Source organism: Antechinus flavipes, chromosome 6 (assembly GCF_016432865.1).
Source record: "Antechinus flavipes isolate AdamAnt ecotype Samford, QLD, Australia chromosome 6, AdamAnt_v2, whole genome shotgun sequence".
Classification (NCBI taxonomy): domain Eukaryota; kingdom Metazoa; phylum Chordata; class Mammalia; order Dasyuromorphia; family Dasyuridae; genus Antechinus; species Antechinus flavipes.
In genome coordinates, this window is record NC_067403.1 from 229086786 (window position 1) to 229103377 (window position 16592).

Genomic DNA, 16592 nt, shown 5'->3' on the forward strand with positions numbered 1-16592 from the left:
TTATTACCACCTCCATTTTCTGTTATCCTTTTCTCCCCCATTAGATAAGACCTATTTCTATATCCAATTGAGTGTATATATTCTACTTTCTTCAAGACAATTCCATCAAGTTAGAGTCAAGTGTTGGCCCCTCCATTTTCCCTTGCTTTGTAAAAGATCTTCCTTGAGTACCATTTTTATGTGAAATAATTTCCCTTATTCTTCCTTTTCCTTGCTCCTTCTCCCAGTGCTTTTCTAATCTCTTAATTTATTTTTAAAAATTATTCCAATATAGTCAACTTACCCCCATATTCTCAGACTATGCATACTTCTTTTAACTGCCCTAATAATGATAAAATTTTTACCACTTTCATCTTTACCTTTTTATGCTTCTTTTGGATATTGTGTTTGAAAGAAATTATTCAACTCATTCTTTTCATCAGGAATGTTTAATAATCCTCTATTTTATCAAATATCATATTCCCCCAAAGGGTTCTACTCAGTTTTATGGGGTAAATTATTATTAGTAGTATTACCTCCTTCGATTTCTAGAACATCATATTCCAAGCCTCCTCTATTTTAAGATGGAAGCTGATAAATGTTGTATGATTTTGACCATGATGCTAAAATATGTGAATTTATTCTTTTTGATTGTTTTCAATATGTTCTGCTTGAATTGGGAGTTCTGAAATTTGATTATAATATTCCTGAGAGTTTTCATCTGGCAATTTCTTTCAGAAGTTGATCAATAGATTCTTTCTATTTCTATTTTACCCCCTGGTTCTAAGATATCGGGGCAGCTTTTCGTGATTATTTCTTAAAATATGATTTTTAAGATACTTTTTTTTTTGTCATGGGTTTCATGTAAACCAATAATTCTTAAATTACCATTCTTCAATCTCTTTTCCAGGTCAGTTATTTTTCCACTAAGATATTTTACAGTTTCTTCTAATTTTCATTCTTTTGATTTTGTTTGATTGTTTTTTGATGTTCTAATTTTAATTTTTTGGGAATTATTTTCCTCAGCTTTTGTGCTTCCTATTTCATTGGCCAATTCTACTTTTTAAATAGTTCTTCTTTTTAAGTGAATTTTTGTACCTCTTTTTCCATTTGGCCAATTTTGCTTTTTAAGGCATTTCTCTCTTCAGTGAATTTTTTTTTGTGCCTCCATTTTTTAAAGCATTATTTTCTTCATTTTAATGCATTACTTAAATGCATTATTTAATATATTTGATATTTAATATATTTAATAAATGCATTATTTAAAGCTGTGTGTGTGTGTGTGTGTGTGTGTGTGTGTGTGTGTGTGTGTACACCTCTGATCTTTACCCAGGAAGAGAACTTGTTCCTCTTGGCCTTTTTACTTTCCAATTCTGTGGGCTGAAAGCTTCTGAAGCTGTTGCTTTTACAATTGCCACCAAGGCCTGCTATTGCCATTGCCACCATATGGCCTGTACTGTGTCCTGGGGGCAATCACCATCCCAATGTGACGGACACTCACTGCTGACCTCCTACATTTTCTTGGGCTGGAAAATTATTTTACACTAGCCATTTTTTTTTTTTTTTTGACTCTGCTGCTCCAGAATTCAATTTGAGGCATTATTTTAAAGTTGTATGCAGGGAAATTTGGGAAAGTTCAGTTGAATTGCTGCCTCTAGTCCACCATCCTGGCTCAGTCATCCTGCCTGGGCCATAACAATAGTTTCCTAATTGGGCATTTTGCCCCATAAGCAAATAAGTAATTATACATATGTGTGTGTATGTAGATATTAAAATATAAGATAGGTCTATTTTTCTGTCAAGATAAGTGGATAAAATGAAAAAAACCTTCTAAGATATGTGCAGGTGTGTGTGTGTATGTTTGGAAGAGAGAAAAAACTTGTTTTACTTGGTTCCAGATTGCAGGATTAAAGCAATGGGTAGAAATTAAAAATTCTGTTGTTAGGAAAAATTTCCTAATGATTTAAATAATGAAATGGATTGCTCCAGAAGTAGTTCTTTCTGAGGGGATACAAAGTGGGAAATAGGAACCGATTACTCCAAGGGAGATTAGATAATAACTTGTAAGGGATATTGTGCACAGGGACCTCATTGCAGCAAGGCAATTCTTTTATATTTCTCTGTGGTTTGTCTCTCATTCTTGAAGATTTCCATGACATCGGTAAGGGACATGCAGGTGAATTGGACTGAAGAGGTATGAGCAAAGATTCCAGCCTCATTTCTTCCCTGGAGCTATCTGGGTCCAGTGGCCAGATACAGATCAGAATTTGTTGATAATTGTTTTATTATCCTACTCATTCCAGAGGCTCTTCCTTTTCCTTTCCATCCCTTATCATTATTCTCCTTGATCGCCTCCACTCAGGTGAGGAGTTTGTCTCATATTTTACTGAAAAATCAAGGCAGTTCCCTAAGAGCTCACTTTACTTGTCTCACATGACAAGGTGGTCCTTCCTTTTGGCCAAGGTATAACCCCCAAAATGCACAAATTATATTATTTCATCTCATCCTCTTCCATAGATTGCCTCCATTTCTCATTTATCAGCATTATCCCTGTTCATTTTCTATTTTGTTACAACTAAAAACATGCCCGTGTCTCCTCCATCTTCAAAAAACCCTCATTTGATCCATCTATTCTTAACCATTAATAATTTGATTTGCAACAAACTCCTTTAGAAAGTCATCTATAATAGAGGTCTCTTCTTAACTCTCTACAATCTGGTTACTGATCTCATCATACAACTAAAATTGTTCTCTCTGAAGTTATTGATGATCTCTTAATTTCCAAACCTTAAGCATTTTTTAAAAAAAATTCTTATCCTTCTTGACCTCTCTGTAACCCTGACATTATCAATCACCCTTTTCTCTTAAGTTTTTACAACATTTCTCATTCCTACCTACCTGATTGTTCCTCAGGCCCTTTTGCTGGATTTTCATCCGGGTTATTCCTCATTAACCCTAGGGGCTCGATCTTGGGTCCTATTCACTATTCTCTCCAGGCTGTTTTCATGAATTCATTTACCATCTCTATGCTTAAGATTCTCAAATCTTTTTATACAGCTCTAACCTTTCTGATGATTTTTCAGGCTTGCATCTTTAATTGCCTACTGGACACATCAAACTGATGTCCTCTAGAATCTTAAATTCAATTTGTTTAAAACTGAACTCATTATCCCCCATCTCCAACCCTGCATCCATTACAGAACTTACCTATTACTGCTGAAGATACCCCCGTCTTCCCAGTAGGTTTCCAATCTGGGTCATCCCCAATTTCTCTCATTTCCCATATCTAATCTGCTGCCAATTGATTACCTTTATGTCTTTTATCTTTCCCCTACACTCTGGTGTAGCCCCGCAATACCTCATGGCAGGTCTACTACAATGCTCTATTGGTTAATATCCCTGCCATAAGTCTCTCCCCCAACTCAAGTCCATTCTTTATTCAGCTACCAAAAAGATCTTAAAGTATAAGTGTGACCATGTTATTCCCTCCAACAAACTCTAGAGTTTCTCCCCAGAATAAAAAAAAAAAAAAAAAACCCAACCAAAACGCTGTTCATAGTCTTTCATAATTTGCACCCTCCCAGTCTTTTTATAGCTTCCATCTCAACACATACTCTGCATTCCAGTGACATTGCTGTTCCTGGAACAAGATGCTCCATTTCCTGATTCTGGGCATTTTCATTGGCTATCCCTCATAGAAGAAAGCCTCTTTTTCTGTTTTCTCAAGTCCTTCAAGTCCCTGCTAAAAATCTCACTTTCCCAATTCCCCCTAATTCTGCCTTCCCTTTGTGGGTGATCCCCAATTTCTTCTGAATATATCCCCTGTTTGTCCATATGTATCTGTGCATCGTTGCTCTGATTAGACTTGAGGACAAGGACTATTTTTTGCCTTTCCCTGAATCTCCATCAGTTAGCACAGTGTTTGACACATAGCAGGTGACAAATATTTACTTACCAACTATTGAGACCAATGATTAGAACCTACGACTTGTTATTTCTAGAGTAATGATCTTTCTGTTAAGCATTGCAACCCCAATATGGGCCTCCTAAAAATGTAGGAGACATAAAATTATGACTTATTATGAGTAAATGTTTGATCTGTATACTTATTTTATATACCCATAAGCTTGGGACTGAGTAGAAATCCTTCTAGTAAAAAGAAATCATGAATGGAAAAAGTTTAAAAAGCTCTGGATTATAATATACTCAAAGGTTATAGCTTTAAGAATACGAAATAGCTTCTATATTGGTAAAGAACTGATATGAAGGAAAGACATATCTCTTTAGGACTAAAAGAACAGTTCTTATTTCCATTCAATAAATATTAAGCTCCTAATAGGAAAGTTATTGTTAGGTACTAAGGTTAAAAAGACAAAGTCCCTGTTCTCAAGAAACTTCTGGTCTATGGTTCTACTTCCAAAAATAAAAAATAAAAACAAATTTTTAAGCACCCCAAAACATAAAGAGAAAAGATCCTTCTCGTATAGGAATGGAAACCTGTTCCAAGATTAGGGATAGGTAAAATTTAAATGAGCATCTGAGAGATGAAATTGTGTTGTCTACGCTCTGGTTTCTACAAGAGCACTAACCCAAGAAACTTGTAAGACTTCAATCCAGGTGTAATAAATTAATGAGACCTATATTCTTTGAGCTCTTTCCTCATAAAAAGGAGGTGGGTAGGGCCCAAAAGCTCTAGAATCAATTGCAGTTGAGAAACAATGCATTATCTCACCAAGAAATTGACACACCCTTCAACTAAAATGTTAATCCCTTATCCCATTTGGGGTGTGAATGGAATGTCAAGGCAAAAAAAATTTGACTCATAGGAGGCTCTTATCTGTTTAATCCTTCATATATAAAATCAACCTTTCCCCCTCTTCCCCCACCACAGAAACTAGGGAAGAAGGGAAGGGGAAAAAAAATCCAAACACATTATAATGGCAGATGAAGATGCTCGGGGTATCTTCTTGGCGTGTTGACGGGGGTAAAGGTAAACTGAACCGTCCCTTTGCATCCTTCTCTCCCGTTTCCCCTCCTTCCCCCTCTCCCCATATGTATGTAAATACATGTCAGCAAGGTTCTGCTTGACAATAAGCAGTTAAGGTCATGGAGTGCAGCAAAATGGGGGTGACTGGCTGTTGATTCATAGCTACCCTGTTGCTTTGCACTAGACCTGTCTCAGGTTGGTCCAGTGAATGATTCAAGGTCAGGAAAAAATCACAAAAAAAGGTACTGATATACCATTCAACACTCGATAACAACACAGATTTACTTAAAAATTGGAGAGAAAGGATACAGCATGACTCAGATGGACACAGCCTGAGCATGTATCAGCTAAGAGTTGGTCAGAAAAGTAGGACGTCAGTCATGTCTGGGGGCAATGACTCCTCCTATGGGAAGTCCCTTCAATAGCTGTGACTCTACTGGATCCTTTGCAGCTCTGGAGAGACTTGAGTCCTAACCATGCCTTATCTTACTACCTTTTCTCTTAACCACCCTCTTTCCAGCTGACCTGCTGCCATGCAAAAAGACCAGGTCCTGGTCTCACAATCCATTCCAGAAACTGTCTGAAAATGCTTCTCCCAGGCTGCCATTAAATATTTATAAAGCCTTAGAGTTTTTGTCTGTATAGAGTAGGCATTTAATAAATCTTCTTCCCTTTCCCTCTTCTTCTTGTGCTGTCTGTCCCATTAGAATTCAGGGACTTGGCTTTGTGGCACTTAAAAGCCCCTTGCTAAACTACTTGCCCTTGTGGAGGCTGCCCTGCATACTTAGAATGGACTCCTATGTGGAAGTCTCCCCTTTTTTTCAAACTTCAATTCTGGGACTACTTCTTTCATGAAGCCTCCCCCTATATTTCCCCAAGAGATTTACAATTCCCTTAATCCTTCCATTCTGTGTGTCGGTTGTTGGGGTAGATTATAATAAAATCCTTTAAAAGCAAGGTTTGGGTATATGTAGGATGGATACTCCCCTTGCTTAGCAGAGTGAGGACTTAATGTTTGTTAAAAGAATAATTATCTTCTTAATTATGGCAGTCTCCCATAAGAAGTATCCTCTACTTCTGATACCTTTCTGATTCCCTATCCATTTAAATATGAAATCTTTGTGACCTGAGGGAGGCTGCTCGGGTTAGATTAATGAATCTGAACAAGCTTTCCTAGGAGATGGAAGGCCACAATCTAAAGGCTGGAATGACAAAAGCAGGCCTGGCCCTCTTGCTCAGCAGAGCACAAGGATCCTTTCATAATTAAGGGAAAAAAATACAGCTTCTCTTCCCTGTTGATAAATGTGACTAACACATGTAGCTCTGGTCACTGAGTATTTGTTTGAAGGCTATGAGGTAGAAGAGGTAAACAAAGGTACCTGAAACCTCATTTGAGAGCATTTTTGCTCTCATTCTTGCTAGTACACAGCATGTTATAGTAAAATATTACATAAAGAAAATAATCAGCAATTGTAAAAATAAGTTGAGAACAAATGCATACTTTGTGTAGCATTTGGCAACCTATTAATAACAAAATACATCTGATTCAGACATGTAGTAAATTCACAAAAGTAGTACAGACTGCCTCCTCCTCCTCCTGAATTCATGATCTGGATTTCAGCTTAGTCTCTGGAGAAAAATTAAAACCCCACTTAGACAATTCCATTTTCTCCAACTGGACGCTGGCTAGGGTCCAATCCTAATTTCTTCATTGACACTGCAATATCGAACAAGTAGTCATAACACTCACACCTGGAAAAGAAAATGGAAAGAGAACTTGAGGGATATGGACAAACCACACCCTTCTGACCCATTCATGTCTGCTCTTGGTCCCAGAGTTGGCCACAGGGCCACCTGGGCTGTTTTTTAAAATAAATACATCTTTTTTTCTGATTGTTGGGCAGTACTGGTCCCCACATGGGAAATGGACAGCAACACTGCTATGGGACCAGTGCCTTTTTCTCAGCCCATGGGATCCCTGTGGCCAACATGCCCTTGAGAGCCCATTCAGGCAATCTGTTCTCCGCATCACTAGACTGTCCTCTAAAAAAGGTGTCAAAACTCAAACTGAAACACATCCTCAGGGGCAGCATAAGGCCTTGGGAAACCACAAATTAACATTATCCAGGTTGCAATAACTTTTTTATTTGGTTCATTAAGTATTTCCCAATTTCATTTAATCTGATCTGGACTGCATTTGAGGGATGTATCAGGCCTCTGCTCAGACAAAGCCTGAGGCCACAGCGAAGTCTGGTGAGACCATGCATTCTCCAGGCAGAGCCCAAGAACCCAAGACTGCTGCCATGATACTTCTAGGGGCACCTGAGCAGGGGTAGAGAGAGGCTCCCATCGCATCAGGTGGATCCTTGACGGACCAATGGAAAGTCAAGGACCCCAATAGCTGAGGATGAGGGGATGAGAAGGGGAAGAGCATGGAACAACCAAAGGACAGGAAATGTGCAGGGGATGGGAGCTTCTGAGCCCTGGCAAACATCTCTGATGTGGTATACAGGTGGACCAGAAATAGGGCAGAAGGAGTGCTGATTTAAATGAGTTCAGATAGGAATTCTCTGTTGTTTGACTTTTTTTTACAAAATGTCTCTGGTCCACTTCACATTCCAATTCCATTCAAGGACAAATGAGAGGGCAGAAATGGGAGAATGAATGAAGTTTATTTGTTTGCATTTTATCCAATAACATGTAGTTAAGTATTCTAAGCTCTAAAATAAAATATTCCCTTCCCCCAAAGCAACAATAAACAAAATAAAAGACCCTCAAAGAAATCTTTCCTGGCTCCTATTTATATATTTATAAATAATTGCGTTTATATTAATATCCATTCATATATAATTTTATATATAGCATTTCAAACTGTTTCAGAATTGCTTGCTCTTTTGAAGGAAGTGTTTGCTTTTTTTCATGATGTTTCATTAGAACATGGAAGGTATTTTGGGTTCCTGAAAGATGCATAAGCTTTTGTAGGTCTGACTGAGATCAAGAGTGACCTTAGGGGAAAGTCCCAGTCAAGCTATGATGATAAATTTTTTCTCAACTTCATTATTATCTGAGAATCAGACTAAGTTCTGAGAAGATCATCAGGAGGTGGGTCATGAACCTAAACTTATTTGAGGCCATAATAACTAACAAAAATTATCCATTAAGATGAAAATAAGATTATAGTTAAAGACTTCTTCCCTTGACTGTCAAAGTCCTCTCTGACCTGCACCTCTATGAAATTATAGATCCTTAAAAGCATTATATGATATGTGTTTTTTGTTTGTTTTTGGGAAAAGGTATACAAGTTCACATTAGCTGTTTCTTTTTTTTTTTTTTTTTTTTTGCTGAGGCAATTGGGGTTAAGTGACTAGCCCAAGCTCACACAGCTAGGAAGTGTTAAGTGTCTGAGACCAAATTTGAACTCAGGTCCTCGTGACTTTAGGGCTGATGTTCTATCCACTGCACCATCTAGCTGCCTCACATTAGCTGTTTTTTTTTTTTCCCACAAAAAAGACAGATGCTACCTTTCAAATATTTTGTTTTTGCTCCTGTCTTTAGAATATGTGAGGCAAATCTGATGAATTTTGATTATTAAAAGGCAAACATCTAAGAATAATGAATTACTTAAAATATTGCACACGAAACCTTCATATGTTGTGATAAACTGCTACTTTAACATAAGCTCTCATTAATCTTTTTTTTGAAGCCTTTTTAGATTATTAATAAATTTGAATCTGTATATTAAGCCTAAAATCTGGAACTGGTTAAAGATATCTCAAAGATAAATTAGCTGATAAAACCCTAAACACTAGATAAATGACTAATAAGGAAAAGATTTATGCTAGATATGGATGGCTAAGCATAGAAGAATGGCTGATAGAATTATCCTGGTGTGGACTTAAGCAAACATAAGTGCTTTTTAGATAGGCTGAGAATTTATCTTGCACATGAATATAAAACATTTGTTATCATTTTTCCTTTTTAAAATACATATATGAATACATATGTATTTTACTTGATGAGTTTCCCAAACTGTTTTAAATTTGTACTCACATGGTTTTAGCTTTCTCCCATGTTTCTCCCCAGACATATACCCCATGGCGCCTGACTAAAACAGCACAGGAATCGGGGTATTCATTCATTGCTTGAGCCATTCGTTCTTTGAGGTCCTTTTCTTCTGGTGTATTCTCAATAATGGGGACCACTAACATATCATCATATCTACAAAAAGAAATAGGCAACATTTTTTTCCCAATATATACAAGTTAAATTCACTGAGAGAAATTCTAATGTTATTTTCCAAGTTGTTAGTCAGAGAGACACTAAGGTTTCATCTCTGGAAAATCGCTGCCAAGCTCTGTAAGTAGGATGTTGCATGTTATTCTGTAGATCTTGCACAAACATCTGTACCAAAATGGGCTTCAGATTTTGGCACTGGTTTAAATTTTAAGTGTCAGAAACTTGTAAAATGTACCACAATCCAACAACATCAAGATCACACAAGTAGTTTCCTTGGAGTACAGATGAGCAAGATATTTTAAAATGAGGGAGGGAAATAATAAATCTAAGAATCAGAAGCACAGAAAAGATTAGCAATGGAACTACTTGTGAAGTAGAAATGTTGAAACAATACACAATCTTCTCCCCTCTTGAGTTTGCGGGATTCAAAAAATCTTGGAAAGATAAATAAAAATGCTTCTAAAATTAAGCTTAAAGACAGCCAACACTTAATATATATTTAATGATATTAAAAACGAATGCTTGCAGGTTAAGTTTTTCCATTTTTGTTGAATAATTTTCATTCATATCTGACTCTTTGTGTCCTCCTGGCCTGGTCACTAGGTCTCTCTCTCCTGCTTCTTTGTTTCTCCTATATTACATTTATTTCTTTATTAATCATCCTTTTATGTGGAAGCACATGGAAGCACTTCAGGATCCCTCAAAGCCAGGGAAGTAGCCTACTTAACATACCTAAGAAAGAGTGAAATGCTTAAATGTCTTGATTATTTCTAAATCTTATTCTGACTATACTATAATAATAATCCCCCATTTATACAGGTTTTTATGGGTTAAAAAGTCCTGTGAAATAAAGACACTTTGTGTCACTCAATATTTATCTCACGAGGATTATGCCATAAATAATAAATATTATCTCTGCAATGTCAACAATGGTAAAGGCATTCAAAAAAACAAACCAAAAGTGAAATTAAATTACCCTAAGAAAGTAGCTTTGAATATACATATCCCATCAAATAAAAAAAATAAAGTTAGCTCTAGAGTAGCATTATGAAGGTTGGCAGGTAATCCAGATCATTCTTCAATTTAAGAATTGGATAATTTTGATGCTTCACAAAAAAAATAACATTCTTACATAAAATGAGGGGGAGGGGGAGGGAGAATGAGAAGCAGACACACACACACACACACACACACACACACACACACACACACAGCGACAGAGGATGATTTCTAACGCATGTGGGGACAGAGTGGCTCACCTTCTCCAGCAGTCTGTCTCTGTCTCTGCCAGTCCCAGGAAAGGTCTGACCCTAACCTGTGGCTTGTCTGTAAAACGGGCTGTGACTAGAGTTCCGGCTCTGGCTTCATGACCTTCGGGAGAGGAGCTAGCTCCCTCACAGGTCTTCTCATGCCGGGCTCAGTACAATGAAGCTAAGGGCATGGTGCATGGAGGGCTTACTGTTTACCATTTGCTCTGTGAATTTATAAGCCACTGGAACTCAACCAGTCAAGTCAAGGCAGTTTTAAAGACTATTTGGTATAAAGAAATTAAATGTGAAAAGGCATTAGTAATAAAAACCGTAACCTCTTATTACAAAATGCCCAGCTGGCACTTGAGCCCTGGCACTGCATGTGAGCTGCTATGAGCAATGCTCAATATTATGAGATGCATCAAGGCGTAAGAAATTTCTGTCGACATTCTGTACTTAGTAGGGTTTATTGGGGAGAAAAAGGAGGGAGGAACCTACAGGGGTGGTACAAGCTCACCTGCAAGGACAACTTAATTGGTATCTTTCTTCCAGAAAGGTTATATCAACAAAGTACAAAAGTACAGCAGATGGCAGAAGATGTTAAAGCTTCTGCTGTGAGCCAGAATCCCAGGCCGTGTGTCGGCCATTCCCTGGTCAGAAAGGCTGATAATCCCCAGAAGGTTGGGTACCAAGGGACAGACTTTCAGCCCATAGAAACTCATGTCACCTAGTAAAGTGTGGGGAGACACTCTTGCTTGTGGAGAGCATTCCCATCCTAGTGGAGTCACAGGTTTTAGAAGCATTGCAATGTAAACACAGAAATAACCCCCTGGCTTAAGACAGCTTTTCCTGGGAAGATGGCTGGATTGGGAGTAAGGGAATCTAAGCTGGAGTCCTGGCACCACTAGTTACTACTCATCTGTAAAAGGAGGCAGCTAGACTAGATAATTTCAGAGTTTCTGCTTATTCTATGGAAAGAAGTCCCCATCTGATTTAGCTCTACTGAGAATTTATTTTCAGGCATGTGGTAAATGGCACATATTATAACACACACTATATTCTTTGATTAAATGAAATAGCTATAATCTAATTAAAAAATGTAATACTGAATAATAGAAAATACTATTTATTTTCATTAATCTCTAAACTTTGTACATTTCTTCTGTTATAAATTTAGGCAACAAACTTCCTTCCAAGAATAGGTTCTTGAGCTTCCCCTGGGGTCTTGTCTTTTGACGCATACACAAAAAAGATTAAAAATTTCTGGACTACGTGATGATTAAAGTCCCATCTAGCCCAAAGATTTTATGTGAAACTTACAAGTGACAAGTGTTCTGTTTATCACATTTAAGAAGAAATGTTAAATCTCCCAAACTGGAAGATGTAATACCTGTAACACCCTCCAGAGGTACATTTCCTGATTCCTTTTATCATCTCCTGATGTGTAATCTTAAACTCTCGTCCTGGAAAGAGAAGGGTGGCCATCACAGCAGCCTTAGAATGAGTATGGATCACTGCTCCTGCTCCTGAAAGAAAAATAAAAAGATTTTTGGTTAAAATAACTTTTCAAAAGTTATATTTTATTTCAATCATCACTTGTTATATTTAGGTATTTTTTAATTCTCTACCATACATAGTGAAACTAGGCTAATAAATGCTGAGGGCGTGGATTAGAGAAGAAGGATTTTTAAAAATCATTTTTTATCACATTGAATGAAGAATGAAAAATTCAGTCTTACCAAATAATTGCTCTAATAAAGTTGTTTGTTGGAAGTGCCACTATACTGAAGCAGAGAGGGGTGAGCTGTTATTTCCTCAAGCCTTTATGCATAATAGACCATAAATAGGGCTGGAGAAGGAGGTAAGATTTGGAGAGACCTTAACTAGAAACAATTCATTTCCTTTAACACAATACTTGTTAGTTCAATAGTTGATGACTGCATCCAGTTATATTCTTAGTGCTGATCTAATTCCTGTTCTTAAGCATAAAAATAACCAATAGGCTATATTAGCTGCCTGAAAACAGCCAAAAGAAATATGTTCATTGACATCACACAACTATTGTACTAAACCATGTTATGAAGAACTTTAACATCAGGATTGGAAGAGTGCTTTGATTATAAACCAGCATTTCTGAATTATTCTTCAAGCTGAGTCTTTTCAGTCTATTGTCCACAGAAACTTATGACAACCAAAATCTAACAATCGATTTTAATTCTTATGCCTAAAACCTGCAAAATTTCATGATTCCTAAAGAATTTAAAACCCCAACGGATTCAGAACCTAAACCTCTTCGATGAAGGCCTCCAAATGGAATGGGTTAAGTGATCTCTTCAAAGAAGGAGTTGGAGCTAGATTATATTTCCAGGTGAAATTATTGCTCCCTAGAACAGCTAGCTCAGAGGATCATTTGGATCTAAGCTTTTGCACGTAAAAGGTAAAAAAATACCTTTTGAAAAGGTATGCCTTCACAACTAAAGCCCAAATTACATATCAATTAATCTTTGGGTCAAAGCATTTCCTGCATACCTCTCATAGTGTAAGCATTCATAAAGAGAGGTGTACACTGGCTTTTTCTTAGATTCTTGTATGGTGGAGGTCCACTGATGTCCTGTTCATTTATGTCACAAACAAACATGTCTTCAGGCTGTTAGAAGGAAAAAAAAAAACACTCAAATTAATGTTGTGTTGAAAGAGTATCTCTGTTATATGTGGAAGTGATAACAATATAATAAAGGCATCTATAATAAAAATGGTCTTGCTTCTGTTTTCATCAAATTTAAATCCTGAATTTAATTGACTAATTTCCCAGCCAGTCTATAGATTTAACATTAAATCTTCTCTTCTGTACCTATGAATCTCTATGTCAACAATGGTAGTTAAAAATCAGTACTACCAAACCATTACTTAAAATGAAATACAAACTGACTTTTCAAAATGTTAATCTACTCTTTAACTACCAATTATCTGAAGATAGAGACAAAGAGAAATGACAAATTCTGAAGCCCAACTCTAAATCAATGATTCTAAGTATGCAAAGATTGTACAAGGGGAGTCAACAATCTTAGGGGAATGTGTGATGAATTCTGTTTTAGAAAATCCAAAGAAAACAAGCAAACATTCTCTTTTTTTATTCCTTTACAATAGGAGCTCAAAAGCTGGCCATTTCACAGTAAATTTTAATAAGGCTTACTTTACATAAAGAACTATTATTGAAGCTTTGAGATACCAGGACTATAAATCTTCTGAATAAGGTGTGTTTTTCAGTAAGGAAAACTACAAGTATCCCATTAATGAGAGTTTCTTTTCTTATTTTTGCTTTAGGGTGGTCAAGAACCAATCCTATATTAGAATCTGGGGTGCAAAGTAATCATATATATACATGTGGATTGGGCTATATTATTTTGTGGCAGAGAATGTATACCAGGTTCAGCAGAATGGAATACTTTTTTTTTTTTTTAAATCCATACCTATTCTTCTAATTACAGAAATGTCTTATATAAAGAAACCAGAAGTGAAGGTTGCAGGATTTTTTTTTTTTTTATGCATTGCTATCTCTAACCATTAGCCAATTACCAATGGGCTAAAAATGACCACAGAGGAGATGTATATTTTAGGCCATTTGAGAAAATAATGTAGCATACTTCTTAGATTACTGAAAGCGGCACTATATAGTGCTGCATAACTATTCTCACAGCTCTATCATTCTGATTTCAAAATGAAATGTTCCTTTTTGTCCATTAAAGAAGGAAGAAGTTTCAAAATGGTAATGATATATAAAAGATACTCCCACACAGCATAAAACTAGGCACAGACAAAGTGTTCAGTATAGCTACTTTTTATTTTTAGGCAAGGACTTAAGGACCTGCAAGGAGCCTTAGAAATTAACTAGACCAAGATTCTCATTTTATTATTTTTAGTTTTTGTCCCATAAGTGATCCCCTCCCAAATTTAAGTTTAATTCATCATATTTCTTTAAATATTTTTCAAAACAGAGATACTGATTTGCTATTTCATATGTAAACAATGAAATTTAATATCTGTTAAATTCAACATAAGACTCTAGTGCAGGGGTCCTCAAACTTTTTAAATAAGGGGCCAGTTCACTGTCCCTCAGACTGTTGGAGGGCCGGACTATAGTAAAAACAAAAACTTTGTTTTGTGGACCTTTAAATAAAGAAACTTCATAAGCCTGGGTGAGAGGGATAAATGTCCTCAGCTGCTGCATCTGGCCTATGGGCCGTAGTATGAGGACCCTGGCTCTAGTGTTTTGGATCTCTCCTTTTCTCAATTATTAAGGCAATTACTAATCTGTTGCTCTTCAATTTTATTTTTATTGTCAACTATATCCTTTCCCTCACCCCTCACAAGGCAAGCCATTTCTTATAACAAAAATTAAAGGGGGGAGGGAGAGTTGTTCATCCTTTCCCTTCCCTGCAAAGAAGGGAAGGAACTGTTCATACATTCTTTCTCTAGGGCCAAGTTTGGTCATTATAATTACACAACATTTAGTTTTGGCTTTATCTTTGTTTTCTTTCCACTTATGCTGCTGTAATCACTGTGTATGTTTGTTCTGCTTACCATACTCTGCAGCAATACATATAGATCTTTCCATGCTTTTCCGAATTCTTCCTGTCACTTCTTATAACACAGAATTATAGTGTACTTCACATACAATTCCCTAATTTACAATTAGCTGCTTTGCTTCTAGCTTTTTCTTAATATAAAAAAGTACTGTTAGGAATACTTAGCTATATCTCTATATGAGTCCATTGGCAAAGTCAGGACTTAATATCACGATGGGGCTTCTTGAAGGTTGTCATAGAATACCAAATGTGGCAGATTCTGCCAGATGAGACATATAGAAAGCTTCTGCCATATTGGTCTGGTGACAGAAAGATCTCTGAAGATCAAGCTAAGTTTAAACAGGCTCATCATCAGACTGGTGGGAGGGGGAAGAATTGTTTAGCTGTAGCTAAACCAAATTGTATAGGGATTATTACCTATGCTAGTTAGAGTAACTACCCTGAGAAATTCATAGATCTTTTATGTTCCAAGGTAATTTCTTTGTTTTAAATGATATCTCCTTTGATTATTTAAAAAACAACTGTTCTTTAGCAAAAAGTGGAGAGATTTTTGATAAGTATTTCTTCATCTTACCTGAATTCGTTCTTTTTGCACTCCTGATGGAGCAATGTAGATTTCATTGCTGTAATATGAATCAGAAATTTACATGTAACCTCATTTTTTTCTTTTGTGCATAGAAAGTTTATCTTTTCTTAATCTTGACTTCTAATATTGTTATAGCTTGGAACTCTACATATAAAATAATTATGTATATAATTGCTTATAATGCTAAATAAACTATTTTAAAGAAAAAAAATAAAGTCAATTTGTTTTACAATCTCAATATTGTAGATGAAAAAATCTTTTGTACTTATGTTTAAGCATGTGCCAATTGTGACAAAATCCCTTTAACTTTCAAAGGCTAAATAAAAAAGTATTCTTATTTTGTGTATATATGTGTGTTTATGTGTGTATTTGTAAGGGCATGCATGGACACATGCATATATGAATATTTTCATTTGAGCCTTTAAAAGATAGTCCAAACTATTTTAGAAACTCGGTGATCAGTTCTCAAAATGTGCTTAAAAGTGATTCACATTTGAAAATTTGGCAATAGATTTCAAACAATCTATAATGTTTTCTTTAATTTTAGAATGGAGAATGCCTTAAATGTAAAAACATGAAATACAGAGACCTCTAGTGAATAGTTTGCCAAACTACAGCTCTATATCCTACAGCCTGGAGAAGAGAAAATATTTTCTAGGAAAAACAGGTTAAGGCTCTGAATATTCAGGAACACTTGTTCTCTATATCAGGAGTACTTGGGAAAAAGCTAGCAGGGCTACCTGTGACAGCCACTTCAACTATTAATTAAGCTAAATTTAAAAATTCCTACGTAGAAATCCAATCGTTTTTAACATTTGGCTTCCTTCAAGACACCTCAATCCTTTCCTAGTCCCACCCATGTTTAGTGCTTTCCTTTGAGATTATTACCAGTTAATACTGCATATGTCTTGTATGTATTTAGTTGTTTGCATGTTGTCTTCTCATTAAAAAGTGAGCTCCTTGATGAT

General features: G+C 36.2%; 1 protein-coding gene across 1 annotated transcript in view; it reads right to left on the minus strand.

The window, feature by feature from the left end:
* Window positions 1-5217: 5217 nt before the first annotated feature.
* Window positions 5218-16592, minus strand: part of APIP (APAF1 interacting protein) — a 30826-nt gene continuing 19451 nt past the window's right edge. Inside the window, exons 3-7 of the mRNA XM_051966243.1 lie at window positions 15613-15661; window positions 12982-13099; window positions 11843-11978; window positions 9017-9184; window positions 5218-6718 (exon numbers count right to left, since the gene is read on the minus strand). Coding sequence (XP_051822203.1) covers window positions 6619-6718; window positions 9017-9184; window positions 11843-11978; window positions 12982-13099; window positions 15613-15661 — 571 coding nt within the window. The 3' untranslated portion in view covers window positions 5218-6618. The remainder of the gene's footprint in view (window positions 6719-9016; window positions 9185-11842; window positions 11979-12981; window positions 13100-15612; window positions 15662-16592) is intronic.